This window comes from Lepisosteus oculatus, chromosome 16, assembly GCF_040954835.1.
Source record: "Lepisosteus oculatus isolate fLepOcu1 chromosome 16, fLepOcu1.hap2, whole genome shotgun sequence".
NCBI lineage: Eukaryota > Metazoa > Chordata > Actinopteri > Semionotiformes > Lepisosteidae > Lepisosteus > Lepisosteus oculatus.
The window spans coordinates 7,019,749-7,047,620 of record NC_090711.1 but is presented as its reverse complement, the minus strand read 5'-3'; the positions used below and the strand labels follow the sequence as shown (position 1 = coordinate 7,047,620).

Here is a 27,872-nt window from a genome sequence, read left to right as displayed (position 1 = left end):
GGACAGATACCAATGCCATTACTCCTGCAGTTTTAGACAATAGCATATCTGCATTGTGTTTCTCTCAGCCTCCCCGATAAGGCCAGCTTCAGCTGTCTTTCTATTTCTGGGGTGTTAAGGCATACCTCAGCCATTCAGCTCTGCCTAGAACAATAGACACACACACACATAAACATTGCAAACTTAGAAACTTGAATACCAAAACAATCCCTCTGCCGCCACTCGTGACCCCCACTAAACGACTTTGTAAGTGTAACATCTAAAAATGTCATGAACTTCAGGGTAACACTAGTGAAATACTCTAGCTTGCATTGGCTGTAAGGCGTTTCTTGTGCATGGTTTTGATTTGATTCGGTGCAGAAGTAAATGTACTTATTTTGCTCAGGCTGATTTTTGATAATCCATCCATTTTCTAATTGCATTATCCAATGCAAGGTTGCAGGGGAGCTAGAGATTTTTTATCATACATTTTTTAATTAAGACATTACATCTTTTATCTGTAAAGTGAAGTTTAATATTTTGTATTTTTGCTTAGTTGAAGTGATGCCGCCTTATTCTGTGACATACTATTCTAAACTTGCTGTGTGTATGATGCCTCAGAAAAATAATCACCGTCATCATTAAGAGCTGTACAAGAGCACAGTAGATTGAGATTGAGAAATTAAGAGTAAATCCAAACCTACGCAGAAAGATCTTTGAGTGAGTTTTAAAAATGTTGATGATACCAGAGTCCTAAAATAAAGGTGTGCATCAGTATTTCAGCATCAAACAGAGCAAGGGCCAGGAACTTTATTTTCATGCAAACTCCTGAAGCTGTGAAACAGTAGTGCTTACCAGTGCAGCACCATTCTGCTCAGTCACTTGCAGTCAGATAATCCAATATTTCACAGATTAAGAATCAAGCGCTTTGAATTTAGGGACAAACTGCACCACAGAACACAGGGCCAATTTAGAGTAGCCTCACATTAAATTTATCAAGGTTTTTGCTCACAAGCACTTTTTAAGCTTTCACCAGCGACTGAGCATTATTTCAGTTTCACTCTTGATGACTTTTTTATATTGCTCGATCTCATGTGGCAGAAAGCCACTAGTCCCCGTAAGAAGTTCCCAACCACAAGGGGCCATGTAACTCGTTAGCATGCCGGAGTCTCGTTTGTTGTCGGAATTAACCAGAGTGGAGTCTGCGGCTTAATTTTACTTGATTTTGTACCTGTTTTTCCTCTTTTGAAGGGCTCTTAAGAAGATAATCCAAGAGGAACTAAAATAGTAGACGCACAGTGTCTTGGGATGCGAAGGAGTTTTGAGCCTTCCTTGATATTTAGATATTAAATCTCTGTTAACAATGAAAAGCATTCCATTGCAGTTCTGCTAGGGTCAGGCTTCAAAGCACCAGAGAATGCAGGGAGTGTGCACGAGCCTCTTCACAGTTTACACAGAGGCCTCTGCAATACAACTGCACCTGTCTCCCAGAGCAACTGCTCAAACACAGGCACACAGCCGCTCGGCAAACCTGCACACTCTGACACATACTCTACAGTACTGCTGAAAACGTGGCGAAAGTACTGTACTTTGGCTGTAATTCACAAAGATGTGAAGCTTTACGAGTGGACATAAAGAGATTTCCACTTCCCTTTCATCCACAAGTTCTGTTGATTAGCCTGGAATAGAAGTCATTAAAAGCAACAGGATATGCAAAGCTTTCATCTTATTACTTCTTCGTGATTGCGGTGACATGGTTTGACTATGACCACTGACGGGAGATGAATGCAGTATGTGAACTTCAGCCAATACATCGTAAGAAACCTTACTGCAGACAGCTGCCAAAGTCATCCCTGCAGACAAGATATCTTAAAACTATCCATTCATCCATTTTCTGACTGCTTCACCCAATTCAGGGTCGCGGGGGAGCCAGGCCCTATCCCAGCCTGCAATGGGACAGTCCATCACAAGGCAGACACACAGAGACACACACTCGCACCAGGGCCAATTTTCCCAGAAGCCAAGTAACCTGCCAGTAAGTCTTTAACCCATGTGATCATGGGGAGAACGTACAAACTCCACACAGACAGCACCCCAGGTCTAAACCCAGCGACCTAGTACTGTGAGGTACTCTGCTAACCACTGTGCCACCTTATCTTAAAACTATTCCGTCTTTAAAAAAATTCTGTTGCAAATCACATGCGGCTGCGAAAGAATGCCTTTGAAATTCAATGCCTGTGCGTCACCACCTCTGCTGCGTTAAAGAGCCTGTTTTATAAGGTTTCTGAATGTGTTCGTGGCCTCGCGGCAAACAGGGGGCTGCAAATATATCCTGAGAAGTGCCTCCTGGCTGCCGGCCAGACACTTGACCAACATGTGTCTCTGTCCTCTCTCTCTCCTCCTCAGCTGAGGACTCATGGAAAAAGCCTGAGGCTCTACATTCCAATCAACAAGGCTCTGTGTGGCCAGACAATGAAGCAGCTCATTCAAAATAAAAGGAGGAAAAGACAACTGACAGTGACGAGACGCTCTTTTACAAGCCCTGCAGTGTCCGGTAAACTCAGCCCTCGAGTATTTATTTCCTGCCTTTCCGTTGTAACAGAGAAACAAGCAGGAGTGCTCTTCTGTGTGTCCAGAATCTTCTCCCATAGTTGTGTGTCAGCCTGTAAGCACTGGGCACAGTGCAGACCTTTCTTACAGCAACATTCTTGATCTCATCATGCGGGTAGCTAAAGTTGTGTCCGTACAAAATGCTGGACTTTCATAAATACAGAATAAAATAAAACTAACCTGAGAAGTTTTCGGTTACAGAACCAAAACATTACCTATTGTCTATACTATAATGAAACCTGAAAGAATTGAGAGTTGTCGAATGCACTGTGAGGACTTCTTTTGTCAATCTAAACATCATTTTTCTCCAGCATTTATCCTGCAGTATCCTGTTACAAGTTTAGATATCTAAACTTGTAATATGATCTGTAATTACATGCAGTTAATAATCGATCAGAAATATAAAATAACACATTCTGAAAAAAAACGTTTTTAATGTCCTTATGTGACTAAATACATATATTTTTTGGACTGAAGCACAGGTCTTGAAGTTGCAATATAAATACATTAAAGCATTAATCCATGCTGAAAAACAGAAGAAAGAAAACACAACGTTGTGTTTTTTCTTTTTTATTTCTGCATGGAATAAACCTATTACTTGTTCCTGTAGAAACAATGGTTTGCATAAAGTGGGAAAATACGAAATTGTAATTGTAGAACAATAAAAATTGCCTCACATGTTTGCACAACAGTTTTTTATACAGTACGGTATTGTAATATACTCAAAACATAAAACCTATTTTGAAATACTTTTGAAAGAGAAGACAAAACCTCTTCCTTGCTGACACCTTCAGGCGAGGGTGTTAATAACAACTAGTAAGACTCCTTGGGAAGATCCTATTTGAAGGCAGGGGGCGTAGCCACGGCTGGACACGGACTGATCCTAGGCTCACCCAATCAGTCCAAAGTAATTTAAGATTTTTTTCCCCCTTGTTTGCGTTACATGATTTGCTTTTTAATGTTACGTGTTTGATTTTTTTTTTCATCGTATTTGGATTTGGTATTGGCTCGCTGTATCTTTTGTGACCAATAAGAAAATTATGTAAATATTTATGTAAATATAAGTAAATAAGACACATGAGTTGCTACAGGCATCTTGGGTTTTAAGGAGTACAGCCTGGCTTCCCGAATAGTGTTTCTGGACCGCAAGGGGCAGTGCACACGCGTTTGCTTGTAGCAGCTCGATACATGCTCGACCTGTAGTAGTTAAGCACGAAGAGGTTCTGCAATTTCTCCTGGAAACAAATTACAAGTTTTGGAATGCATGAATAGCATTAAGATAATATTGACGAAAAGATGCGAGTGTGCCAGGATGCATTTTCAGATTGCCTCTAAATGCCCTGCAGTATTTTTAAGTGAACAACGTTTACAGAGCTAAAATACATCCAAAATATGTATTTGACGCTTTTATTAGCAGACCATTCTTGCAATTAAAGGTAAGATGAAATTGTTAGAACTGTAATTCGACTATAACATTTCAGTATTAAGTCTTGTGGGAAGTCACGAATTTCCAAATTATGTCTTTGGGCATCAAAAATAGAATACTAATTTCGTGGGTTTCATACAAGTTTAATAGCATCATGAAGGATCATACAAAATCTTCAGAATAAATTTAATATTTTAATACCTTCGCAGACGAGATTATTCGCCATATTCAATTCCAAGCCCCGGCGCCTGCGTCTGGTCTAGAAGGCCAAAACCTCACAACAGTGGTAGGCACGGATTGGTTTTTTGTGCGTGTCCGCCGTGACACAGTAGCGTTCGGCAGCCTAGGCAATTGTTGCTTAACCTGTGTGTGTGAGAGAGAAAGAGACAGTATATATAAAGTTCCGCTAATTCTACTGTTTGATTATACTGACGAGGATTGCATTGTACACTGCAGGGGAGCCCCTATGCTGGTAGAACGGTCAGTTAGAGCCCGGGCCACCCACTTTTGCACAGGCCCACCCAAAAATCAATTCCTGGCAACGCCCCTGTTTGAAGGTACAAATAATTAAGGTAATGGAAAAAATTCATTCAACCAACGCAACCGTTATTTTTTGGGGAGAACTGCCTTCTGTCGAGGTCGTGACCAGGGTTATGGCGTGTGTGTCTGAACTGCGCATTCCTCGTGTTCTTCCACCGCTGGTTCTTATCAGGACAGGATTTGTGCGGGCCATAGAAATGAAAGTCATGGGGTCACGCTTCAACGCACTGACAACAATGCAGATCAGCAACAAATACATCCATGAGCCTGGACACCTATCTAGAGTGTTGTGTACTCAAATTCGTTTGTATCTAGTGGATTAACCGGGAATTGCACAAAATGCAATCCTTTTCCTACTGTACGTGCACTTCCGTAAACTCGATTCTCTGACTCAGGCAGCGCTGTTAAGAGTTGTGTGTGCTACTGCATCTGAGTCCGACCTCCTGTCATCACTCATTTTTACCTTTCTTGACAAAGGGAAGTTGTCAGGTAAGTCACTGTTAATGTTAATTGTTTTCATCTATGTTTTTCATATGCCATTGGAGCATTATCTCAACGCTGAGAGCTACTGGGGATTGCACGTCTAAGCTTTAACATCTAAAGCTTTTGACAGGTGGGAGGGCAGGCTTTAGTATAGAAGTCAATAAAATTAGTTCTGTTGTAGTGTATGTAGAATCGTTATTTTTAGATATGTACCATGGATATTCAGAGACACTGATTCGTAGCTTAATGCTCATTTTCATTGTATTTCAATGGGAATCGGAACTCCACGTTTTCACGGGTGAAGCCGAGTTGAAAGCATGCTAGATACGTTATTCTGTTCAAAAAGCAGGTGCGGGTCATGCAACGTTAACTAAAATTCAGCTCAGTTACGGTGCTTGACTGCGACTTACAGTATGTTAGTACCTAGTTCAGGTTTAAATGATCGTAATCGGTTGATCGTAGTATACTGAAGATGTCAAGGAACATACAGATTTGTGTTATTGATTTACAGCACTTTACCATTCACGACGACTTTGCAAAAAAGAAACTTAAGCTTTTACCCTTTTAGAGAGTTTGGTATAAAATAGTGTTAATACGTTGTAGTCTTTGCCACATCCATGCCTGTGATAGTCTGTTTACTACTGTGATAGTCTGTGTACTACATTGGCACGTAAAACTGAGCATTTTGTCCAGATCTTTTTCAGACCCAATGGTGTCTAATCCAATTCCTGAGGAAGTGCTGATGAACGAGGCTCTGATACAGGATCTACAGGAGGTGGCTAAGGACTCTGCCCTGCTTCAAGGTGTCCTGATGAGAACCAGAGAGAGTCCCAGTTCATCAGAGGTGAAGGGCCTTGGTATCCACTCTTTAGTGCTCGTCCAGTTCATTCGGATGAGATTGTCAATAAGCACTAATACTGTAAGCTTTTGTGTGCTTAAAAACTAGCCATCATTTGACGTTTGCGTCAAAATATTTTGTGATCTGGAATAGATGAGTATACTGTAGGACATGGGAAGAAACAGTTTTGAGTTGGCCTTCAAGGGAAATTTCATTCTAGACTAATATTTTCTGTCAAGTTTTTTTTTTCCTGTAACATCAATAAGGTGACATTGTGCTTTGGCAGTTAGAGGTGCTGCCTTGCTCCTTTTGTGCAGATTGGACTAAAAAGATTATTTGAAAAGAATATACCTGATTAAATAAGACAGTCTGACTTTTCACTTTCTCAAAGTACAGTGCTGGGAAGCAATGCTGATGTGAAAAATTCACCTTCTCGTTCCAGGTTGTCAGCTATGCCCCATTCACACTGTTCCCCACTCCAGTGCCACGAGATCTGTTTGAACAGGCGCTGCAGGTTCAGACACACTTCAACCTCCTCATGGACAGAATCAGCCAAGATGCAGAGTTTCTGGAACAAGCCCTGGCAAGGTACAGTATAGAGCAGCAAACCTCGGGTGCTGGCCGTATAGCCGTAAGCTGAGAGATCACGACTGCGGTCTAAACAGATGAATCATGAGCACTTTTACATTTTCTCCTCAGCACAATAGAAGCAGATGACTTCACTGCCAGACTGTTCAGCATCTACAGGCAGGTTCTTAAAGAGGGCTGTTCCCAGGTAGGCAGTGATTAGTAAAACAGGTATTCATTAACATCTTTTATTCCCTCATTTTGAAGGCCTTTTTTCATATGACATATTAGTATAAGAAATTCCTGACGTTTTGTGCTGCATCTCAGGCTGATAATGATTTATTTGAATTAAATGTTGGTGCTAATTGAGTGATATACTGTGTTATATATTAACCCTAGTTGTCAGGCCCTGAATGTAGTGTTGTTAGTTATTTGTATCTCAGGCATTTAACTGAGTAAGATTTAACTCTGTGGCCTGTCTAATTTGAACATATGTTTTTTGCAGTCTTTAGCTTTGGGGTTAAACCGCTCAGACTATATGCTGGACTGTGGAAAAGATGGCGGCACATCTTTAAAACAGATCGAGATCAACACCATAGCTGCCGGTTGTGGAGGTCTTTCCTCAAGGACTCCAATAGTTCATAGGTAAGTTTCTGGGAGGCTGGGTGATATTTTCAGAGCTCCCTTGTATTACTGTGTGTGAGCTGTGTGTTCAAGCTGCGAGTCTTTCCTGTGGTGCCCATCTCATCGAGTCTGAAGGTTTCCACCTTCCTCTTAAAGACATGTCCTGAAGGTTGCAGGCCTCCTAGATGTAGAGAAGAAGATCCTGGACAATAACCCAGCTGCAGGACTTGCTAAGGCCATTGCAAAAGCCTGGGAGCTCTATGGCTCTGAGAGGTGAGATGAGCTCATGAGTGTATACATTTTACTTTCTCTTTTTAATGTTTACACCTTTGCATCTAATTTGTTAATTAGATTAACAAAAAAGCAGCTGTGTTGCTGTTCAAGGCTGCATTCTGCCTGGTATGAAGGAGGAACACATACTGGAAATTATGATAATACAATGCCTAAAGTGAACTGGATGAAAAAGCACTCCAGGTTGTGAGGACATTGCCTTGTAGCTACTGGTGGAACAGTGAGTTAATCTTCGTGTTAGCCTTGTTGAGTTGAAACACTTGTCTCTTCCAGGGCTGTGGTGATGTTTCTGGTTGAAAATGTCCAAGTGAATATATATGACCATCGATATGTTGAAAATGAACTTTGGAACAGGTAAATTTATTCAGCTATTCAGATATTCATCTGGAGGGTACACATTGTATTCTGTGTCTTTATTACATACTTCGTTGTTTTTTTTAAAGAAAAACTGATTACTGATTAACATTGCGTTTTATTGTTGTTTTATCTATAGAGAGCAAGGCATGTATGACTTGTAAAATAAAAAGTACAAAGATAAGAAACACAGCTGTTGCCCCAGCTGGCAGTGTGCACTTGGCCAAGTGTCACCAATCTGGGGGAGACCAGAGTCTGTTAGGACATCCCTGACTACCTGTAGAAAATTGACCCACTGGCCATTAGGTCTCCGCCTGTAATGCAGGAGACAGCAGCATCAGTCCTCTGTTCATCTGCTGTGGGCTCTGTGGTGCTTGGGTGTGCAAGATGGAGGTTGGCACCACTGTGCATGGACAGTGTGCACCTTGGAGGAGAAGGAGAAGGCTTGCACAGGGGTTTTTCTGGTGAGTTAAGATGGAAATTTCAGGCATGGGGTGTAGCAAAAGACACATAATTGACATAATTAAATTCTAATTACATTTGCAGAAATATTGCTGTCATAAGGAGGCGATTTGCTGATGTGTACAAAGGTGGATTTTTGGACCAGGACAAAAGGCTTTTTGTGTAAGTAGTATCTCCATTGCTTTTCTCATAGACGTGAAAGATGTGGCAATGCTGTCTTCAAGGCTGTCTCCAGGGTGCAAATTGAAAACTACAGAGAGAGGGTGGTCTTGTGACAGGTTTCACAAATACTATTCAGATGCAAATTTGGAAATGAGTGAAACTAAATTTTGAGGATTTCTAAAACTTTGGATAGTTTTTACAATTCCGTTTCTGTTTAGAGATGGCCGAGAAGTTGCAATTGTGTACTTTCGGAATGGTTACATGCCCCAGAACTACACAGAACAGGTCTGTGCATGATGTTTCTGTCTCTTCTTGGGGAGCTACAGATACAACCATTCAAAATGCGCGGTAAAAACCCGCGGTACGGTTACCTACCCACAAGCCACCGCGGGGCACCGGAGGGTACCGCAGGGCAAGTGATTGGCTGGCCAAAATGACCGACAGGGGCACTCGTGGTGCATTGGTTGGTAGTGCAAAGATTTAATCATTTAATGTCTTTACTGTGCACATTTTAATCCGCTTAGTTTTGAATATTTATATGGATTTTACCACTAAAGGGAAATTTTAGTAGCTGAGCATAAAAAGAAGAGGAGCATAACGCATCTGAAGGTCATAAACGATATTAATTTAGGAACATAAACATTACTGTATGTATGTAAACTGTACTGTGTATGGCTGGTCTTGGTAGTTTAAAGAAAAAATACACACCAGTCTTCCATTTCTCCCTAAACATTTTAAGCATGAAAGTTTTATGAAACGGTACCCAAATATGCGATTGCTGTATAGAATGAATTTTAATTTAAAAAAATTATTTAACACGAACATTAAGCTGTTTACATCTTCCGCCTGAGAACAGTCACCCGTTGCTACCCAACGCAGAATGGTGATTGGCTGACACCATCTGACACCCCTCTGATTAGAGAAAAAAGACGTGCTGGTTTGTAAACATACTGTACCAGGAAGAGGATTTCTTTCTATTCAAAACGTGTATTTTAAAAGTTTAAGAAGTAAAAACCTTACAGCGTAGACAGATTTCTAAACTGATCAGGATCGTTATCTTTGTCTTATGCATAATAATGTTCACCGCTCTGTCCAGCAAATTAATAATAAACTTTATTTTATATAGCTTTTTAAACGAATAAGTAATTAGATTGCTCATAAACCTAATCACTTGCTTTTTCTTTTTATTTAGGCTCAGATTTCAACTATAGATCGTATTATTAATAACCATAATAACAACCAACCAACAAAAACAACCATATAAACATAATACCAACCAAAAACATAGAGAACAACCACAATACAAAATCAAATAATCAAACCATTTTACTCTCGCAAAGTCCTCAAATTATCATAATCCCGCCCCTTATGCAAAACCAAACCTTCCTCCCATCCCAGTTTATCCTGTTTATCATAAACAAAATCCACCTCAATTTTCAAAATAAAGCATTACACAAAATCAATACCTCAACACTCCATACTCAACAACGATAATTCAAAAACAGCCAGAACATGTAACTACACATTCCCAGACAGACCCAATGTCCATAGCCCCGCCCCTTATGCAAAACCAACATCCCTCCCCTGTTCTCTCTCTCCCCTGGCGGTTGTAATTGTTTTTATTTTCAAATAAATTTTAGCAAAGTCATGTATTTTAAAAATCTTAAGATTTTTATATTTATGTCTTTATTTAGTGGTTTCATTAGTGACAAAGGCTAAACTTTCTTGGAAAAATGTCTTTTATGTAAACCATGTTTGCTATTAATTCATTCAGGGCTAAAATATGTTCATTGTCTTCTAATGAAAGAAGGGTTCCTTTCGCCGTAGTCGGGAGCCTAGCCTTTAACTAGTAAGTACTTTATTTACTGCGTTTTTGAGGGGGGGGGTAGGTGTGTCTTTCGCTGGAAATCTCGCCTCCTACTTTGAAAATACCCGTGAAACCGGTTCAATTCGTCACAGCCAGCACTCCTGCAGAGAGTTGGGTTGTACTTGCAGTGTATACAGTACACGCGTTATGCTCTTCGTTAATGTCTGTGAAGTTTTATTTAATCTCTGAGCCATACTGATTCTTCTGGAAGCCAGTTTCCGCCAGGGAGTAAAAAAAAAAAACACACTATGGTATTCTCTCCAATGCAGTACAGTTAAAAACATACCTCTGATGCTGCTCCTAAATTAATATCGTTTATGACCATCAGAAGCTTTATGCTCCTTTTCTTTTTTCCAGTGGATTGAACAGGGAGAGGCATTTCATGATGTACTTTTCACTGATGAAACAACAGTGGCTCTGGAACAGTTTTCAACCAAGTCGTTTTATAAAAAGGGGAGATATGTACACGTTACTGAAGCTAAAAGTTTAGCCTTTGTCACTAATGTAAACACTAAATAAAGACATATAGAAATCCCTACGTAACAGACTGTATATGGCTGGTATTGGTAGTTTAAAGAAAAAATACACACCAGTATTCCACTTTCTCCCTAAACATTTTAAGCATCAGAGTCTTACATGTGGTTATTTCGAAAACGTTTGTACGTGCTCCTTCTTACCATGTTACTGTTTACTGTTACTGACCATATTAAGTTTAAGTGCCTGTGGGCACTTTTCCTGTCCGTGGGGGGTGGACCGTCTTTCGTTAGAAGGTTAGTCTGTTCTACTCTGAGAATGTAGAGGGGGTGGAAAGTGCCCGCGGTCATTTAATTAGTATTAAAATCTTAGTTATCTTCACAGGTTTGCATGCATAATTTAATTTTGAAAGCCACTGAGACATCAGGTACTACTGTTGTATTTATGAAAAAGAAACAAAACAAAAAACATACAACTGTGCCATCCTACTCCTTAGTTAATACATTTTATTATTCATAAACAGTTAACATTGTTAGCAAAATATTTTGAATTATATTTAACCATATTTTTTCTTTAGTTTTGTATTGAACTTATTATATGATAGTCAGACTTAATGTATATTAATGTATATTTGAACAATGAAAATATATTTTTACAAGATTTTACATTAAGCACTTAAAATTAATATGGTTAATAATAGTAAACTGTAACATGCTGTAACAAGATCGGTTAAACTGCGAAGAAAATCCTTTCAGAGAAAATGTTTCAGGTGTGAAGAACATAGATCTCCAATGCAGGGTGTTCCCACACACCCTGCCCCCACTACCATTAGAATATACACAAACATTTTAGCGTTTCATTCTGAGCAGAAGACCCTCACACCTGAAGAGTGCTGGCTGTGACGAATTAAACCGGTTTTACAGGTTTCAATCACAGACCATGTGACATGGGACTCAGTAAAGTAACACACTGGATTTGATAATACTGTACCTAACCAAAATCCGCAATATGGAAACAGAACCTGTGTAATTGTTGATAGATGATGTACTCGTAACATTTTTTCAAGACGAACTACAACATTTAAAAAATGACTTGTATGTACTTGATATCTCTAATCAATCCACGGGTTCCAGCACAAAACGAAACAAAAACACATACCGTTTCGCGCTTCTTATTAGTTGCTCAAAAGTAATTTGACCGTATGAAATGCATAATTAAAAACCTAGAAACATATACGTGAGCAGTACTTAAGCACTGTAGTATCGGTGTTAAGACATACCTCTCAAATACTGTAAATGAAGTTAAAAATATCTCAAGACCGATTCTGGTCGTAATGAAACCATGTTTCGTGTATGTTTTCTTTTTCATCTTGAAATAACTCATTTCTAAATACCTTTTTCACTGTTAACATCTTGTAGCAACTTTGCGACAAAATATACACTCTGACAGTTCATCCTGCTACCAACATTAAATAAAACAAATCTTAAGATTTCTATATTTATGTCTTTATTTAGTGGTTTCATTCGAAGCTTACAATGTTTAGGGAGAAATGGAATACTGGTGTGTATTTTTTTCTTTAAAGTACCGAGACCAGCCATATACTGTATGTTTATGTTAAGATTTCCCTTCAGTGGTAAAATTAGATATGAATATTCAATACTTAAACGGGCACAGTTAAGACATTAAATATACATATACATATTGTATACAGTACAGTTTGCATACGGTAATATGTTTATGTTACGCGATTAAAAAATAAATAAATAAAACTGAAAGGTCCAGCACCAGCTGGATTCGAACACACAACCTGCCAGTTGGTAGTCACGCACCTAGACCAGTAGGCTACAAGACAGCTCGCATAAGCAGGCAGGCGAAACAGCCCTACACAGCCCTGCCGCAGTACACGGATATAATCATACCGTTATTAAATTCTTGAGATACGCGATTCCATATTATATTCACTTTTAATCAAATTCTAAAAGTATGCTTGTTGACTCCGGTATCACGTTAGTTAAAGACTTCGAAGCTTACAATGTTTAGGGAGAAATGGAATACTGGTGTGTATTTTTTTCTTTTCATGATAGGTGTCGCATTTTAAATCATTTTCGTAGTTAGAAATTATGAAACGCCCTGTTAAAAGCAAGGAAGTTTTTATGCCCGTTGAAGTAAAACAAAATGCCTGACAAAGTATGGCTTGGACAGATTCCAAGTGCTTGTACAAATGTGCTAAAGAAATTATACTTTGAGTATACAGCTTGTCCAAAGTCATCCATTATTAATACTATTAGTAATATCTTCAGTAAAGGCTTTGATGCATAAATATTTCTGATAAAGGTAGGTTGTGTACTTTTGTCCAACTGAGCAATCTTGCTTTCATAAAATATACCAACATTTGAATGACTGATGATTAACATGCTGTAATACACAGTTCAAAATTAAAGGCTCGAATGCTGTACATGAGAGGTTAAGCTCCCCCTGGCGGTTTTACAAGGCGACGCCGGATAGTTAGTCACGTGACACACGTGATACCGCGCGATACCCCGGTGGGCATGTCGCGGTATGCCGCGAAATACCTCACCCATTTTGAATGGCTGCATCTGTACATGGTTGCTGTTTTGAATTTATTGAGCTGAATGAAACTGACACTTAGGACTGATTAGAAGCAGAGCAGCTACACTAAGCATAATTTCACGTTCCCATTTCACAGCATTTTATTGTTGTAAATGAACGGTCAGGGAAATTCTTCCTTTATAGTTATGACCTTTTGTGAGCATTATCTGTAATGGCCCAGGCACTGGAGGGCCAGGCTGTGAACAGTGATGTAGTGCAGATGATGTACTGGTAGGACACCTTGTGCGAACTGGAGCCCTGGGCTGTGGGTGTTGTTGTGCAGGGCTGGGAGGCCAGAGTCATGATGGAGCGCTCACGGGCGGTGAAGTGCCCTGACATTGGTGCCCACCTGGCCGGGACCAAGAAGGTCCAGCAAGAACTGACCCGGCCCGGAGTTCTAGAGAGGTTCTTCCCTGACAACCCAACAGCTGTTGCTCAGATCAGAGCTACTTTCACTGGCCTCTACACCCTGGACATGGTGAGATAACCCTAGTATAAGCATGGAGAAGAACAGCAGCAAACTATTAGCCCACATTGAATATTCACCACACCCTTTATGAGTAGGAATGAATTACTCTGATTCTTCATGGAATTATAGAATATGATTAAAGAGTGTTAATTGACAGTGAACTAAAATGAATTAAAAGCTACTATTACAATACTATTACATCCAGACCCAATTTTGGACCAGGAATTGCATCATTCATGCTTAAAAAAATATTTTGTTCTTGAAAATATAGACTTGAATTTTGGTTTTATTTGTGATTGACATAGTACCTAATGAGCTGTGGAATCTGGGAAATTTCTCCACTTGTACCAGAATATGTCCTAAGGTGCTGCACAATGGAAAATATCCTCTTGTGTGGTGGATGGTGCATATTCATGCTGGTGTAAATGCACCTATAGGTGGCCAATGGCAGCCCACACTCAAACTGGCATTGTCTGAACTCCATGCTGAACATGCATCCCTGCTTATTGAACATTTTGAACAATTTAATGTCCCTGTTAGAATTAACATAGTAAGTTTAAGTCAATATATATATTTCTTTCTTTCCACCTTCACTTCTGTTTATCCACTAATGTAAAATGGCTTACAGACTGAAAACTGCAATTAAATCCACAGGGAGAAGAAGGAGACAGGACTGTAGCCATGGCCCTGGCTAACCCAGAGCATTTTGTTTTAAAACCTCAGAGAGAAGGGGGAGGTGAGAGGACACACTACTTCTTTAGTATGTTAAGAAATAAAAAATCGAGGTCATATTTTAAGGCCATTGTGAATATTGCATCCTTCTTCTTGTTCTGGAATTAGGTTTCTTCTGAAGTGCAGTTTCTCTTTTCTCACACAGGAAACAAATATTTTACAAATTCAAGGCCAGTGCCTGCAGTTGTGAATATTCTGTTTTCTCACACAGGAAACAATATCTACGGGGAGGAGATTCGCCAGGTGCTGGACAAGGCCAGAGGCAGCCCTGACAGAACTGCCTACATCCTGATGGACAAGGTCCAGCCTCAGGCTACGAAGAACTACCTGCTGAGAAGTGGCTGTGCTGTGAAGCTTAGCAGCTGCCTGAGTGAGCTGGGTGTGTTTGGGGCCTACATCAGGTACAGTGTGTCAGTCTCTTCACCGCCAGGGTGCTGAGGGGATTAATCAGACTGGGCTCTGTTCTTTAAGGGTCTTACCTGGTCATTGTAATTTCACAAGGTGCTGGCCAACAGAAACAGAAAAAAACAACACACATATGTCTGCTCCATTATAATTTATTGAACTCTTTCAATATTGTGGCACAAAAAGGACATACAGTCTTAACCCAGTAAAGGTCTTAGTGAATTCATGTCAAATATATCATAAGCATACATCATTAAAACACCAAATAACCTATTACAAATACACACGTAAATGTGATCTCTTGTAGAAAGAAATCTACTTAAAAGATGCAATTATTTAATATGAAGAGTAATATAAAGTCATTGAATGGATTTTCGAATCATGTTTTTCTGCTTCAAATAATCTATTATTTAAGAAATGTAATGGTTTCCATTTTCTGCACTATAAAGCAGTTCTGATTGTAAGGACATGAAAGGGATTTGAATTCACACCTCTTTCTAGTACTTTGAATTCAGAGAATGTGTAAAACGATGTAGAACTGTGGGAAGAAACTGGAATTATTGGAGGAAAGCTATGAGAACTGGAAGAGAAAATTCAAACTCCTCACAGTTGGCATCTCAGGCCTGGAAGTTAACCCAGAGCCCCAGCAATATGAGGCAACTATACTACTACCTTGCCGCCCCTGATCAATTCCCATCTGAAAAATGAGGAGTGATTTCATATCAATTAAAATACAAGTGTACACCTGGTTAACCATTGTAAAAAAAGATTACTGTTACACACAGATACTAGTTCATATTCAAGTACAACATTTTAGAATTTAATCAATCTGGTCATTTTATGCAAATATTTGTTTTCTTTCTATAATGCAGTTTAACCTCCAAACATAAAAATGTTAAGAATTGAAACATAATACTGTGCAGTCAGTGAAAAGTATGAAAATCAAAGCGTAGAGTCTTCATGTCTTCAGTGGGGATGTATTCAGTGGGGCAAATATATCTTATTTGTGTGGTCAGGGTGTGTACCTTAACTGGCCCTCAACACTACTTTTCCAGTATTTTATAAAATGCCAGTTGACCTCTGATTTGGGCCCATACCTACATTACCCGATACTGTCTGATCAGTTGTGCAGGCCTGTGCAGATTAATTTGGGGAAACAGGGTATTGGAAGTTAATTCCTGGTGCTCAACTCCATGTGCTCATACAGGCAGGATAAACGGATGGTGCTGAACGAGTGTGCAGGACACCTGCTGAGGACCAAGAGTGCAGAACATTCTGATGGGGGTGTGGTTGCAGGCGTGGCAGTCCTGGACAACCCCCTAATCGTATGAACCACGCTGCCTCTCTCTGTGTGGAGGAGGAACTGCACATGAGGCCCATCACCTGATGACAACACTACTAAGGACCAGGAAGATATTTGCTATGCCAGGTGTATGATATCCTGTTCGATTTAACACTTAAAGTTGTCCCACAATTGAAGCTCTTAAGTTGCCAGGTATTCTTGCAGGCTTAGAAACACCTCTTATGTTTTATTTAAAAGTATAAACTAAGCTTTTAACTGTGGCCTCAGTTTGGTTTGCACATTGAAAACCTTTGACCTATGCTCTTGTAGTCCAATTTAAAGAGCAAAAATTTCAGACAACCTCAAACGTGAGAACCTGACCACCAGTGGCTGGACTTGAAAGTCCAGTTTAAATCGCCTGGTCAACACTTTACCCCAGGAGAGCCAACAGTCGTGTGTGTATTTTTAAAATACTTTACTTATTTGCAAACAAACTTCATCTGGTTATTTTTTAACGTCTTTATTGATTCACAATGTCCCGTACTCTTCGAAATAAATACATTTTTTTATTTACAATATAACTGTCTCCGCTGCTTTCTGTAATGAGTACATGGTATTTTAACAATTTTAATCGTGTATTTAAGGTAGGGGAAACACCTTCTGCTTTGTACTTCAAAAATGAATAGAAATGTAAAGTCTATGATCATTATAGTATTATGATCGTGCTTTCAATTTGGTTTTTTGTTGTTAAATTATATCGATCTTGAAACTAATACCTAAAAATGTGACAAAGGGCTCTCGTGTTGTACCAGCGGTAATTTGGAAACTGGTGTCTCTTCACCAGTGAAAGGAGTGCACAAGCAATACGATTTCGAGAACATGGTTAAATATTAGAAAACACCTTAAACACCTAACCCTGGGTTTGAAGGTACAAATAATTAAGCTAATGAAAACAATTCCAACAAATTCATTTAATGCAAAAAAAATAGTATTTTTTGTAAAATATAACTTTATGGGTGGACAAATAGTACGTTGGGGCGCAGCACATCCTGGAATAACTTGATGAAACCATTATTACAATTTTTCAGATGTACAGGTTTGTGAAGGGAGAAAGCTTCTACGCCCTTTCGTTTCACTCTTCGTTAACGCTGAGAATAACAGGAAACTGCATGATCCGGAATTAAAAATGCAAGTTACTGCTGTTATTAAGACGTATTGGCCTCAGACTTTATTCGGATAAAACTGAGCTTCTGCACAGTTCGAACAGAATGAGGCTTGCACACCGCAATGTTTGTTTTTCTCGAAGACCAACGCAACCCTTATTTTTTTGGGGAGAACTGCCTTCTGTCGAGGTCGTGACCAGGGTAATGGCGTGTGTGTCTGAACTGCGCATTCCTCGTGTTCTTCCACCGCTGGTTCTTATCAGGACAGGATTTGTGCGGGCCATAGAAATGAAAGTCATGGGGTCACGCTTCAACGCACTGACAACAATGCAGATCAGCAGACTCAAAAGTGTACTCAAATTCGTTTGTATCTAGTGGATTAACCGGGCATTGCACAAAATGCAGTTCATTTTTTTTCTTTGCGATATAGATACAACCTGTCTGTCATGCAGGCTTGCAAAGGCCTTCATAAATCAATAATGATCCAAAACGAAACTATCCATGCCATCGATGCTTTGCGTGAAGATGGAGCTCCACGTTTAACTGCAAAACTATATTAGTCTATAATTAATATTACAGCACTCCACCACTAGGCGGTGCGCTCTGTTTTTTCGTTCAATGCGTGACCCCAACAAATCCTTTTCCTGCGTGCGCTTCCGTAAACTCGATTCTCTGACTCAGGCAGCGCTGTTAAGAGCTGTGTGTGCTACCGCATCTGAGTCCGACCTCCTGTCATCACTCATTTTTTCCCTTTCTTGACAAAGGAAAGCTGTCAGGTAAGTCACTGTTAATGTTAATTGTTTTCATCTATGTTTTTCATATGCCATTGGAGCATTATCTCAACGCTGAGAGCTACTGGGGATTGCACGTCTAAGCTTTAACATCTAAAGCTTTTGACAGGTGGGAGGGCAGGTTTTTGTATAGAAGTCAATAAAATCAGTTCTGTTGTAGTGTATGTACTATCGTTATTTTTAGATCTGTACCATGGATATTCAGAGACACTGATTCGTAGCTTAATGCTCGTTTCTGTTATATTTGAATGGGAATCGGACCTCAACGTTTTCACGGATGAAGCTGAGTTGAAAGGATACGTTATTCTGTCCAAAAAGCAGTAATTCAGCTCAATTACGGTGCTTTCTTGACTGCGACTTATGTTAGTACCAAGTTTAAATGATCGTAATCGGTTGATCGTGGTATACTGAAGATGCCAAGAAACACAGATTTGTGTTATTGATGAGTCACGTTACGGCACTTTACCATTCACGATGACTTTGCAAAAAAGAAACTTAAGCTTAGACCCTTTTAGGGAGTTTGGTACAAAATAGTGTTAAACCACGTTAGAATTTTAGGTAATAGTTTTTCTCCCGTTTCTTTTTATAAAAAAGTAACTCTAGCGAGAACATTTTAGATTTAAAAACTTTACGCACTTAAAAATGACAAACCGGATTAATTGTATTAATTAATTTATTGTTTTTTATTCATTGTTACCGCATAGTTTTAGCACTTAATACTGAGTGTTGAATCGTTGAACGAAATAAAGATATTTAATTCATTGTAGTCTTTGCCACGGTCATGCCTGTGATAGTCTGTGTACTACATTGGCACATAAAACTGAGCATTTTGTCCAGATCTTTTTCAGACCCAATGGCGTCTAATCCAATCCCTGAGGAAGTGCTGATGAACGAGGCTCTTATACAGGATCTACAGGAGGTGGCTAAGGACTCTGCCCTGCTTCACGGTGTCCTGATGAGAACCAGAGAGAGTCCCAGTTCATCAGAGGTGAAGGGCATTGGTATCCACTCTTTAGTGCTCGTCCAGTTCATTCGGATGAGATTGTCAATAAACACTAATACTGTAAGCTTTTGTGTGCTTAAAAACTAGCCATCATTTGACGTTTGCTTCAAAATATTTTGTGATCTGGAATAGATGAGTATACTGTAGGACATGGGATGTTTTGAGTTGGCCTTCAAGGGAAATTTAATTCTAGACTATAGTTTTTTTTTCCTGTAACATCAATAAGGTGACATTGTGCTTTGGCAGTTAGAGGTGCTGCCTTGCAGTTAGAGGTGCTGATTGTACTAAAATGATTATTTGAAAAGAATATATCTGATTAAAGAAGACAGTCTGACTTTTCACTTTCTCAAAGTACAGTGCTGGGAAGCACTGCTGATGTGGAAAATTCACCATCTCGTTCCAGGTTGTCAGCTATGCCCCATTCACACTGTTCCCCACTCCAGTGCCACGAGATCTGTTTGAACAGGCGCTGCAGGTTCAGACACACTTCAACCTGCTCGTGGACAGAATCAGCCAAGATGCAGAGTTTCTGGAACGAGCCCTGGCAAGGTACAGTATAGAGCAGCAAACCTCGGGTGCTGGCCGTATAGCCGTAAGCTGAGAGATCACGACTGTGGTCTAAACAGATGAGTCATGAGCACTTTTACTTTTACTTTTTCTCCTCAGCACAATAGAAGTAGATGACTTCACTGCCAGACTGTTCAGCATCTACAGGCAGGTTCTTAAAGAGGGCTGTTCCCAGGTAGGCAGTGATTAGTAAAGCAGGTATTCATTAACATCTTTTCAGAAATTCCTGACCTTTTGTGCTGCATCTCAGGCTGATAATGATTTATTTGAATTAATTGTTATAAACGTACACCGAGAAGGAGTGTGATTGTATCTTTAGCTTGATTGATGCTTTCATAAAGTTTCTTATAAATGTATACATTTACTTATTAACACAGCTAGATGCATTACTGGAGCAGTAGTTCTGTGCCTTGCTCAAGGATAAAACAGCAGTTTCAGATATGGTATTTGAACTCGTTGTCTTCTATGTTCAAGTCTAGAAACCTAACCATTACTTTGCACTGCGGCCTTCTGTGTTATATATTAACCCTGGCTGTCAGGCCCTGAATGTAATGTTGTTAGTTATTTGTATCTCATGCACTTAACTGAGTAAGATTTAACTCTGTGGGCTGTCTAATTTGAACATATGTTTTTTGCAGTCTTTAGCTTTGGGGTTAAACCGCTCAGACTACATGCTGGACAGTGGAAAAGATGGCGGCACATCTTTAAAACAGATCGAGATCAACACCATAGCTGCCAGTTTTGGAGGTCTTTCCTCAAGGACTCCAATAGTTCATAGGTACGTTTCTGGGAGGCTGGGTGATATTTTCAGAGCTCCCTTGTATACTGTGTATGAGCTGTGTGTGTTCAAGCTGCGAGTCTTTCCTGTGGTGCCCATCTCATCAACCCTGATGGTTTCCACCTTCCTGTTAAAGACATGTCCTGAAGGTTGCAGGCCTCCTAGATGTAGAGAAGAAGATCCTGGACAATAACCCAGCTGCAGGACTTGCTAAGGCCATTGCAAAAGCCTGGGAGCTCTATGGCTCTGAGAGGTGAGATGAGCTCATGAGTGTAAACATTTTACTTTCTCTTTTTAATGTTTACACCTTTGCATCTAATTTGTTAATTAGATTAACAAAAAAGCAGCTGTGTTGCTGTTCAAGGCTGCATTCTGCCTGGTGTGAACATACTGGAAATTATGATAATACAATGCCTAAAGTGAACTGGATGAAAAAGCACTCCAGGTTGTGAGGACATTGCCTTGTAGCTACTGGTGGCACAGTGAGTTAATCTTCGTGTTAGCCTTGTTGAGTTGAAACACTTGTCTCTTCCAGGGCTGTGGTGATGTTTCTGGTTGAAAATGTCCAAGTGAATATATATGACCATCGATATGTTGAAAATGAACTCTGGAACAGGTACATTTATTCAGCTATTCAGATATTCATCTGGAGGGTACACATTGTATTCTGTGTCTTTATTACATACTTCATTGTTTTTTTTAAAGAAAAGACATGTACAGTATAAGGAATCTGAAAGAGACTGATTAACATTGGGTTTTATTGTTGTTTTATCTATAGAGAGCAAGGCATGTATGAATTGTAAAATAAAAAGTACACAGATAAGAAACGCAGCTGTTGCCCCAGCTGGCAGTGTGCACTTGGCCAAGTGTCATCAAGCTGGGGGAGACCAGAGTCTGTTAGGACATCCCTGACTACCTGTAGAAAATTGACCCACTGGCCATTAGGTCTCCGGCTGTAATGCAGGAGACCGCAGCATCAGTCCTCTGTTCATCTGCTGTGGGCTCTGTGGTGCTGGGGTGTGCAAAATGGAGGTTGGCACCACTGTGCATGGACAGTGTGCACCTTGGAGGAGAAGGAGAAGGCTTGCACAGGGGTTTTTCTGGTGAGTTAAGATGGAAATTTCAAAATTAAAAATTAAAAATTAAATTGGAAATTAAATTCTAATTATATTTGCAGAAATATTGCTGTCATAAGGAGGCGATTTGCTGATGTGTACAAAGGTGGATTTTTGGACCAGGACAAAAGGCTTTTTGTGTAAGTAGTATCTCCATTGCTTTTCTCAAAGACGTGAAAGATGTGCCAATGCTGTCTTCAAGGCCTTTAAATCCAGGGTGCAAATTGAAAACTACAGAGAGAAGGTGGTCTGGTGACAGGTTTCACAAATACTATTCAGATGCAAATTTGGAAATGAGTGAAACAAAATTTTGAGGATTGCTAAAACTTTTTTACAATTCCGTTTCCGTTTAGAGATGGCCGAGAAGTTGCAATTGTATACTTTCGGAATGGTTACATGCCCCAGAACTACACAGAACAGGTCCGTGCATGATGTTTCTTTCTCTTCTTGGGGAGCTACATGGCTGCTGTTTTGAATTTATTGAGCTGTATGAAACTGACACTTAGGACTGATACTGTGAACACTGGTACATACTTTACACTTTTTGTCATTTCAAAAGATGTTTCAATAACTTGTCAACAGACTAGTCAAGGGAGTGTTAACATCTGAAGTCCAACCTTGTGTGCAGACTGCATTTCTTGCTGATGTTCTGTTCAACCAGATGCAGATCAGTTGGGATATAACAGAATATTTTCACACAGTGTTCACTGCAAAACTAGCCACACACACAGCCAGAGGAGCTCAAGAAATGTGCCCACTGGTTTTGAAGGAAGCACAGCAGCTACACTATGCATAGTTTCACGTTCCCATTTCACAGCATTTTATTGTTGTAAATGAACGGTCAGGGAAATTCTTCCTTTATAGTTATGACCTTTTGTGAGCATTATCTGTAATGGCCCTGGCACTGAAGAGGCAGGCTGTGAACAGTGATGTAGTGCAGATGATGTACTGGTAGGACACCTTGTGTGAACTGGAGCCCTGGGCTGTGGGTGTTGTTGTGCAGGGCTGGGAGGCCAGAGTCATGATGGAGCGCTCACGGGCGGTGAAGTGCCCTGACATCGGTGCCCACCTGGCCGGGACCAAGAAGGTCCAGCAAGAACTGACCCGGCCCGGAGTTCTAGAGAGGTTCTTCCCTGACAACCCAACAGCTGTTGCTCAGATCAGAGCTACTTTCACTGGCCTCTACACCCTGGACATGGTGAGATAACCCTAGTATAAGCATGGAGAAGAACAGCAGCAAACTATTAGCCCACATTGAATATTCACCACACCCTTTATGAGTAGGAATGAATTACTCTAATTCTTCATGGAATTATAGAATATGATTAAAGAGTGTTAATTGACAGTGAACTAAAATGAATTAAAAGCTACTATTACAATACTATTAAATCCAGACCCAATTTTGAACTAATCCAGGATGATTTTGCTTTTAGTTTGACTGGAATTGCATCATTCATGCTTAAAAAAATATTTTGTTCTTGAAAATATAGCCTTGAATTTGGGTTTTATTTGTGATTGATATAGTACCTAATGAGCTGTGGAATCTGGGAAATTTCTCCACTTGTACCAGAATATGTTCTAAGTTGCTGCACAATGGAAAATGTCCTCTTGTGTGGTGGATGGTGCATATTCATGCTGGTGTAAATGCACCTATAGATGGCCAATGGCAGCCCACACTCAAACTGGCATTGTCTGAACTTCATGCTGAACATGCATCCCTGCTTATTGAACATTTTGAACAATTTATTGTCCCTGTTAGAATTAACATAGTAAGTTTAAGTCAATATATATATTTCTTTCTTTCCACCTTCACTGTTTATCCCCTAATGTAAAATGGCTTACAGACTGAAAACTGCAATTAAATCCACAGGGAGAAGAAGGAGACAGGACTGTAGCCATGGCCCTGGCTAACCCAGAGCATTTTGTTTTAAAACCTCAGAGAGAAGGGGGAGGTGAGAGGACACACTGTACTTCTTTAGTATGTTAAAAAATAAAAAATCGAGGTCATATTTTAAGGCCATTGTGAATATTGCATCCTTCTTCTTGTTCTGGAATTAGGTCTCTTCTGAAGTGCAGTTTCTCTTTTTCACACAGGAAACAAATATTTTACAAATTCAAGGCCAGTGCCTGCAGTTGTGAATATTCTGTTTTCTCACACAGGAAACAATATCTATGGGGAGGAGATTTGCCAGGTGCTGGACAAGGCCAGAGGCAGCCCTGACAGAACTGCCTACATCCTGATGGACAAGGTCCAGCCTCAGGCTACAAAAAACTACCTGCTGAGAAGTGGCTGTGCTGTGAAGCTTAGCAGCTGCCTGAGTGAGCTGGGTGTGTTTGGGGCCTACATCAGGTACAGTGTGTCAGTCTCTTCACCGCCAGGGTGCTGAGGGGATAAATCAGACTGGGCTCTGTTCTTTAAGGGTCTTACCTGGTCATTGTAATTTCACAAGGTGTTGGCCAACAGAAACCGAAAAAAAACAGAACATACATATGTCATCTCCAATATAATTTATTGAACTCTTTCAATATTGTGGCACAAAAAGTACATACAGGCTTAACCCAGTAAAGGTCTTAGTGAATTCATGTCAAATATATCATAAGCATACACCATTAAAACACCAAATAACCTATTACAAATACACACGTAAATGTGATCTCTTGTAAAAAGAAATCTACTTAAAAGGTGCAGTTACTTAATATGAAGAGTAATTTTTGTCATTGAATGGATTTTTGAATCATGTTTTTCTGCTTCAAATAATCTAATATTTAAGAAAACGTAATGGTTTCCATTTTCTGCACTATTAAGCAGTTTTGATTGTAAGGACATGAAAGGGATTTGAATTCAGACCTCTTTCTAGTACTTTGAATTCGGAGAATGTGTAAAACTATGTAGGTTTGTGGGAAGAAACTGGAATTGTTGGAGGAGAGCTGTGAGAACTGGAAGAGAACATTCAAATTCCACACAGTTGGCATCCCAGGCCTGGAATTTAACCCAGTATTTTATAAAATGCCAGTAGACCTCTGATTTGGGCCCATACCTATATTACCCGATACTGTCTGATCAGTTGTGCAGGCCTGTGCAGATTAATTTGGGGAAACAGGGTATTGGAAGTTAATTCCTGGTGCTCAATTCCATGTGCTCATACAGGCAGGATAAACAGATGGTGCTGAACGAGTGTGCAGGACACCTGCTGAGGACCAAGAGTGCAGAACATTCTGATGGGGGTGTGGCTGCAGGCGTGGCAGTCCTGGACAACCCCCTAATCGTATGAACCACGCTGCCTCTCTCTGTGAGGAAGAACATGAGGCCCATCACCTGATGACAACACTAAGGAAGGACCAGGAACAACTACAGTTGTCTGAAGAATTATCTCAATTAATGAAATAATCGTGAACAGTTTTGTAAATTTTATAATTATTTTAAAAGATGTGAGGATTTTATTGTTTTGTTTTACTTCCATGAAATAGGATACTCTTGCTGACCGATTCTATCCAGAACTACCTATATATTCCAAAATCCTAGTCGTTTTTGTACCTGCACATATTGTAATTATAATTACACACGAAAATGCTAATAAGAAATATCAAAAATGCATTTTACAACTAATGTGATGATTGTGCCTATTTCCCGGAGCAGAAGGTACTGTAGGCGACGGTTTCTGCCACAAGACACAAGGTTTTCAGCTAATGGGCAGTGATTTCCCTGTGAACCAAAATCCACTTTCTCAAAAGCTATGAGGTGGCAAATTACAGTGAACCCTTGACTGCCCTACCTGATACAGTGGATACTCGGATTGCGTTGGCAAATGTGTTTGTTGAAGCTCAGTCTTCAGGACACCATCAGTTTCTGTTTCAGTGAGATTCTTGCTCATTTATGGTTGAATTGTGTGGCACCAGAGAGGTAGGGAAATTTAAAAAAGGTAGAGAATCCAGCTCTTTGTATTGACCATTTAGAGAAAATAAACCTGTAATTGCTGTGCCAGGTGTATGATATCCTACTCGATTTAACACTTAAAGTTGTCCCGCAATTGAAGCTCTTTAGTCGCCAGGTACTCTTGCAGGCTTATGTTTTATTTCAAAGAATAAACTAAGCTTTTAACTGTGGCTTCAGTTCGGTTTGCACATTGAAAACTTCTGACCTTTGCTATTGTAGTCCAATTTAAAGAGCAAAAATTTCAGACAACATCCTCGAACATGAGAACTTGACCACCAGTGGCTGAATAATGACAGAAAGTGGGCAATGGCTGGACTTGTGCAGTTTAAATCGCCTGGTCAACACTTTACCCCAAGAGAGCCGACAGCTGTGTGTGCAGAAGTAATTTTATCTGTTTGCTTCCCATATTATTATCCAGTTCAGAAAAGGTGCAGTAATTCAAAGGATGTGGTTTTATTAACTTGACCATTCTTACAGCATTGTGCAGTACTTCCCTTGCATTGACAGGCATGTGGTAATTTGTTTCCTGTTGCACCCCTACTGCATCTTGAGCCACTGCTTTAACAAGCCCCTTGTTGTTGATTTTGCACCATCAGTGCAGTTTCCAACACATCTTGACCATGGAACTCTGTGGTCATTGATGAAATGGTTAGTTGTTCAGCTGGGTAACATTTTGCAAAATAAAATGTCTTCATGTGTAGAACCTGAATTATTAATTTATCACACATATACCACATCTGTAGACTAAATTGTAGTGCTAAATAACTTTTGCTGGCGATTCACTTCACTAATTTACACAGAACAGCACGAGCCATGTCACTGATGAGCCATGGGATAGTGTTTGATAATTGGTAAAAATGACTTTTGTAGCCTTATCCCCAAGAATGGTGCCAATGAGGGATGTCACTGAAAGCGTTATTCTTTGGCTATCTCATCATATTTGCCTTGCCTTGTCCGTTGTTGGCTCGTCAAGCATTATCCTTGAAGAGTCTTTGTACTGTCATCTCAAGAGTGCAAAATGTATGTTTTTGCCCATTCAAAAAGTGATCATAGTTTGTCTTTGTGCTTCTCGTGTTCTGTTTCCAGCTCACTTGTTTTAAGCTCTTGTTTGAACACACTTCACCACATCACACGCGCTGTGGTTGAGGAAAATCAATGGCTTCAGTCCAAGTGAATCCTATCTTAAGGTGTTTTTGTGGTATGTTTCTTTTTCAGATTTATGCTTTGCTTGTGGAGCGCAAAGCTCACATGCTGAGCCAGTCACTGTTTTTTTGTGACTTTCTCCGCAGATATGTGGTACTGTATTTGCAATTTAATTTGGTTAGTATGGTTTTTATACACCCTGTCTAACCCAGTCATTTTACAATTCAAGGCTCAACGTACATAATTCACTACGAACACGTTAGAACTGACATGATTTAAAAGGGGACAAATTTTGAAATCCACATTGTGGTATAATTAGAATAAATGGTGCATATAATTTTTCTCTGCTTGAAGTATTTTCATTGTGCTGAATTTAAATTAAAAACTTAAAATGTATAAAATGTCAGATTGGGAGAAATAATTGATTTTTCTTATTTTACATTTTTTAATTTGTGATGAGGAAGACAAAAGATGGATGTTTAAAGGATAAATATTTTATTTTGAATTAATCTGGATGTTTTTTTAAGAGAAACATGGGAATAAAGTGACATTGTAATGAAGTAAAAACTCACGTTATGAAATAATTGAATGAAGTAAAAGCTCACGGTTTGATTTAAAATCTTAACTTTAAAACTGAGCATACATTATTCATAATTAATAATGGGAAATCATGTCGAGTGAATAGTTTTGATAGCCATTGTAGGTAATTATTGACTGTTTTTTAAAATTGTTTTTGTTTTATAAGGAAGCTGGAAAGCCCTTCTATAAAAGCTTTAGTTTGCCAGCAGTAGATAATCAGGCGGATGGCTCTGTTTTACCTGAAAAACGAGGTCTTGCGACACAAGTACAGTAATTAAGAGGATAATTGTTATGCGAATGCAAAGCCTTAATTTCACAAGAAAACATCGTGCTTGCCTGACAGCGGCAGCATAAGCAGCATTTTAGATGTTTTTTTTAAGACATACAGGTTATAATTTGTATATTGTATAGCTCTTTATGTATATATGTAAATATATTCAACTAATCATATAAGTACACACATAGTTTAAGAATTTTAAGTTCGTTTCTACTAAGATTGAAGGCGTTTTGGTTTTACCTGTAATTATAAATTGATCGAGAGGATAAGGGATGATGAAAAAACACAACAGACAGAATTTCAAAGTAGGGCTTTTACTTTTGAAATATTGCAGTCTGGAATTGTTT

The 27,872-nt window shown here is 39.5% G+C and overlaps 1 protein-coding gene across 5 annotated transcripts; it reads left to right on the top strand.

The window, feature by feature from the left end:
- Positions 1 to 4,646: 4,646 nt before the first annotated feature.
- On the top strand, positions 4,647 to 27,010 carry gss (glutathione synthetase). Of its 5 annotated transcripts, none has more exons than XM_069179480.1 (13): positions 4,647 to 5,044; positions 5,732 to 5,882; positions 6,319 to 6,464; positions 6,576 to 6,651; positions 6,949 to 7,088; positions 7,224 to 7,340; positions 7,632 to 7,712; positions 8,259 to 8,336; positions 8,555 to 8,621; positions 13,571 to 13,765; positions 14,411 to 14,492; positions 14,700 to 14,889; positions 16,101 to 16,719. In XM_069179480.1, the coding sequence occupies exons 2-13, from the start codon at positions 5,748 to 5,750 to the stop codon at positions 16,222 to 16,224; spliced, it is 1,431 nt and encodes a 476-aa protein (XP_069035581.1). In that variant the 5' UTR covers positions 4,647 to 5,044; positions 5,732 to 5,747; the 3' UTR covers positions 16,225 to 16,719. The 5 variants fall into 5 exon arrangements, with proteins under 5 accessions (XP_069035581.1, XP_069035577.1, XP_069035578.1 ...); XM_069179476.1 differs by lacking the exons at positions 5,732 to 5,882; positions 6,319 to 6,464; positions 6,576 to 6,651; ... (7 more) ...; positions 14,700 to 14,889; positions 16,101 to 16,719 and adding exons at positions 18,967 to 19,117; positions 19,536 to 19,681; positions 19,799 to 19,874; ... (7 more) ...; positions 23,753 to 23,942; positions 24,741 to 27,010 and having other exon boundaries at positions 4,830 to 5,044; XM_069179477.1 differs by lacking the exons at positions 4,647 to 5,044; positions 5,732 to 5,882; positions 6,319 to 6,464; ... (8 more) ...; positions 14,700 to 14,889; positions 16,101 to 16,719 and adding exons at positions 17,413 to 18,114; positions 18,967 to 19,117; positions 19,536 to 19,681; ... (8 more) ...; positions 23,753 to 23,942; positions 24,741 to 27,010.
- The last annotated feature ends 862 nt before the right edge of the window (positions 27,011 to 27,872 follow it).